The sequence below is a fragment of the Salvia splendens genome, chromosome 9 (assembly GCF_004379255.2).
Source record: "Salvia splendens isolate huo1 chromosome 9, SspV2, whole genome shotgun sequence".
Classification (NCBI taxonomy): domain Eukaryota; kingdom Viridiplantae; phylum Streptophyta; class Magnoliopsida; order Lamiales; family Lamiaceae; genus Salvia; species Salvia splendens.
Window position 1 is genome coordinate 29,897,965 of NC_056040.1, and position 4,194 is coordinate 29,902,158.

General features: G+C 45.7%; 1 protein-coding gene across 1 annotated transcript; it reads left to right on the forward strand.

The window, feature by feature from the left end:
* Nucleotides 1-2,789: 2,789 nt before the first annotated feature.
* On the forward strand, nucleotides 2,790-3,931 carry LOC121749400. Its single transcript, XM_042143972.1, has 4 exons — nucleotides 2,790-2,975; nucleotides 3,108-3,320; nucleotides 3,416-3,616; nucleotides 3,686-3,931. Exons 1-4 carry the CDS (start codon nucleotides 2,790-2,792, stop codon nucleotides 3,929-3,931), a joined length of 846 nt encoding a protein of 281 aa, XP_041999906.1.
* Nucleotides 3,932-4,194: the final 263 nt, after the last annotated feature.

A 4,194-nucleotide genomic window follows, 5' to 3' on the forward strand; every position in this document is an offset into this window, starting at 1 on the left:
TCTAGGGAGGGAGTCCCTATTCAAGCTAGTGTACACAGAGGGGATCGTGCGCTAGCTTTCGAGTTGGCCGGTCCGGTGATCGAGAAGGTGGTCATGTTCTCGTTTCACATATGAGGTTCAGATATGGTACGAGGAGAGAGAAAAATGGGTTGCAACCATACTTTTGAGCGAGAAAATGTTTTAGGTGACTTGGTATTTTATAAAACCCTGAGTTCACTTTTAAATGCTGACACAATATTTTATAAAATGTTTTCGGCATGAGTCCACTGAGTGCATCAAGTACTCAGCCCTGCATTTCTTTTTAAAAATGTGAAGGTTGAGCGTGACGAGCGTGGTGGGTGTTGAGCAAGGTCGTTGAAGAAATCTAAGTGTCTAGAGTGTGTCATGTCTTCACACGTGGCATATTTCTTCTCTCAAATGCTTCCGCTGAGTAGTTGTCCTTCTTTTGAGTTGTTGATTGTTGAGATACTCTGATTTTATTCGAGCTATTCCCATTTGTTTCGAGCTATGGTCGAGTTGTGTTGTTTTTCCCCTTTCTTCCCCGCTTCTTTAACCCTCCCCTAGTCGCGATCAACCGTGTTTTCTATCCTTAGAAAATGCGGGCGTGACATAGGAGGTCCATTGCTGCCCATTACTGACGATCCACATCTGGCCCCTTTTCTCGAAGTCGCGGCTACAAGCATAAAGCTAGTTCACATTTATCTCGTGGAGATGACAGAGGCGACAGCCTTGCTTAAGAAGCGAAAGGAAGAAGCGGAGGAGTTTCTAAAATTTGTGAACGCTTGGAAAAAACCCACCGTGGTCATTGAAGAGCTTGACGAACCGGAACCAATTGTGCCGAAGAGTAAACCGAAAAGGAAGAAACATCAGCACGATGAGCAGAGGAAACCATCGACACCATTATTGATGCTTGAGTGGTACCCTAGGGATGTCGAGTTTGAGGAGTATTTGACCAAAAGTTTAGAAGACAAACGTCTCGAATGGAAGAGGGAAGATGAGGCAGCATGTAAGAATTTGATGGATGCATTTGCATCATGTAGTGCAGAACAAGTCGAAGCTGTTGTGGTGGAGGTTGAAGAGGATGATGTAGTCGATGGAGTTATTGGACAAGGAGAGGTCCATGCATGCGAAGATGGAGTTGAACAAGTTAGACATGGTGAACGCGTGAACGAACCTGAGGTTGAGGTTGAAGCAGTTGTAGACCATGCAGAGGTTAGTACACCACTGTGGTCTATGTTTGTGATTTGTTATTTATGTTTGGTATTCATATGTGATTCATCTTTTGGTCAGATTGGGCAGCATAAAGATGAAGCAATTGTAGACCCTGATAGCGTGGCAGAGGTTAGTGCACATCTTTGTACTAGAGTTGTGATTTATGTTTGTATGTATGGTGTTCATTTGTGATTTTATGTTAAATCAGATGGGGCAATCTATTCATAGTCAAGATGTTCAACATGTTGACGATAGTGTGTACAACCCGACTCTGGATTTTTCAGCCGAACCTCAATGTCAACTACAGTCGGAAGTTCCCATTATCGAGGAGATTCCGGATGAATTGCTAATGTCCGGACTTGAACGTGATGTGGAACAAGCTGGCCATGAAGTGCATGATGGGCCTGAAGTGCAGGGTAGGCATGAAGTACAAGCTGGACCCGAAGTACAGGGTGGACCGGAAGTACATGATGGGCCGGGAGTAGAACCTCAAGAGGAGGTATATATTCCATCGTTTGAGTACGTTCCGGACGGCTGCCATCTCCATAACGAGGGACCACCGACCGATGATGAAGATGATGAGATGGACCATTTTATCTCGTTGGCACACATGTGCCGAGATGAGCAGCTTTTCACCTCATATTACGAATCTATTTTTCAACAACAACATGCGATACAAGAGCCAGAGAATGTAGACCAACCGGGTGAAGGCGAAGACCAGCCGGGTGAAGGCGAAGACCAGTCGGGGTCAGGGGATAAACGGCGGAGGAAGTATTCGCCTTATGTGGACAACAGGAACATGACAGATAATCCACTTTTCGAGGAAGAATTTGTGGATGAGCTACAAGATATTGATGACCTTGAGGATTTTGAGGGTTTGAAGAAGAGAGAGGTATAAAGTTTACCCCGTTCAAGCTCGACAGTAATGAGCTTCCGTTGTCGAAGCCTGGTGATGTTTTTAAGCATAGAGATTTCTTCTATGACGTGTTGAGGCAGTACGCAATAATGACCAGAAGGTGGGTGCACGTGAAAAGAAATGACGGCAACAAACTTCATGTGATTTGTAAAGGGGAAGGCTGTGACTGGTATGTGTACTCGAGGAAGCACGAAGTACACAATGGTCAGGATTACGTGTTGATGAATATGCAACGCGATCACGCGCACACATGCTCTCAGGCGTTGGATTCGAAGTGGCTGACGGCAAAGTGGCTAGGTGAGCGTTATATGGAAAAGATCAAAGCCAACCCTCACATTCCACTTGCAGCTATACGGCAGTGTGTCGATGAAGATTTTGGCCTAAAGATAGGTAGGATGAAGGCATATCGGGCCAGAGAGCACGTACTGGACGGCATAATCGGGTCCGCGGCAAACCAATACAGAAACTTGTTCTACTACAAAGCCGAATTGGAGCGGACGCATCCTGATTCCAGCATACATATACATTATGAGAATACGATGGATTCTGCGTTGTGGGTCCGAGATTCCTGAGGTTCTACTGTTGTCTAGGACCATTGAAAAAGGGATGGATGCAGTTATGTCAGCCAATTATCTTCTTCGATGCTTGTTTCTTGCGAGGAATGTACAAAGGACAGCTCATGACAGCAATGGGAATTAATCCCAACAATGGCTGGTGGCCGATTGCTTGGGCTGTGACTGAGGCCGAGAGTTATGTCCAGTGGAAGTGGTTCGTGGAGTACTTAGCTGATGACCTTAACTTGGATGCAAATGGCCCACGATATGTGTTTATGTCTGACCAACAAAAGGTATGGCCGCCGTGATTTCAATATTACTTAATGTACTTGGTATTTGATTTATTGTTATCTGTGATTTGATCAATACATTATGTACTGGAACTGTGATTTTGTGGTAATTTTTATTTTGTTGTGTTGCATCAGGGCCTTGCAAAGTTGATTGTTGAGGAATTCCCACAGAGCGAGCATCGCTTCTGTGTGCAGCACATATACAACAATTTCAAGAAAAGATTTGTCGGAGAAAATTTCAAAGACCGGTTGTGGGAGATTTCCTCGAGTACCACTCTCGAACATTATGTGGACAAGATGGATGCTTTGCAGACCGAGTATCCCCAAGCACATCAGTGGCTTTCTGGAGTTGCTCCCAAAAAAAGTGGGTCAAGACATTTTTCTCTCCACACACTTGTTGTGATGTGCTCCTCAACAACATCTGTGAGACATTCAATTCGAAGATTGCATTGACTCGAGAGAAAGCAATTATCAGCATGTTGGAGGACATTCGAACAAGTCAAATGGAAAGAATTCAGATCAGAGGCCAGTGGATCAAAAGCTACGATCACGCAGTCCCTCATGTTATCAAGGAGCTTGTTGATAAGTGGTACGCGTGGGCTTCATCGTGGAGGTCTACATGGAACGGACAGTCTTCGTACCAAGTAACTGGGCCGTCTGGCCAATATGTTGTCAACATGCGCGATTTTACATACTCCTGCATATTGTGGTAGCTAACCGGAATCCCGTGCTCTCATGCTATCGCAACAATCAATAAGAATGGCGACGACGTGATGCGATTCGTTTCCCGCTATTATTTGAAGTCAACAATGATCATGTTGTATGAGAATGTCCTTTATCCCATCAATGGGGTGGACAATTGGCCCAAGACTACTTCTGATGGTGCGGTGGAACTGGCGCCCCCGAGGTCAAAGCGACAACGTGGTAGGCCGAAGAAACTGAGACGTGAGAAGCCCTAGATTCGTCTTCATGCGGACGGAGGTGAGTCATTGCGTCGCACCTTCGTGATGAAATGCCGTCGGTGCGGTCAAGAAGGTCATAATAGGAGGCCATGGAGCAATGATCCTCGGACAGATGCCCGTTCTCAAGTTGGGGAGACTTCGCAACACAACGGGTCGCGTGAACGTGGTGAGAGTACTTTGCCTGAGTCGTCAAACAATCGCCGACGCCAAGAGGTACTATGCAATAAGCATCTGCACCTACATCCTCTACTTGTACACAG

What these genes read in the sequence shown, in the direction of transcription:
- LOC121749400 (XM_042143972.1), top strand. Translation starts at nt 2,790, where the DNA reads ATGTACAAAGGACAGCTCATGACAGCAATGGGAATTAATCCCAACAAT. An exon ending in CACATCAGTGGCTTTCTGGA is followed by an intron (nt 3,321 to 3,415) that starts GTTGCTCCCAAA and finishes TTCAATTCGAAG; the next exon opens with ATTGCATTGACTCGAGAGAA. An exon ending in ACGGACAGTCTTCGTACCAA is followed by an intron (nt 3,617 to 3,685) that starts GTAACTGGGCCG and finishes ATATTGTGGTAG; the next exon opens with CTAACCGGAATCCCGTGCTC.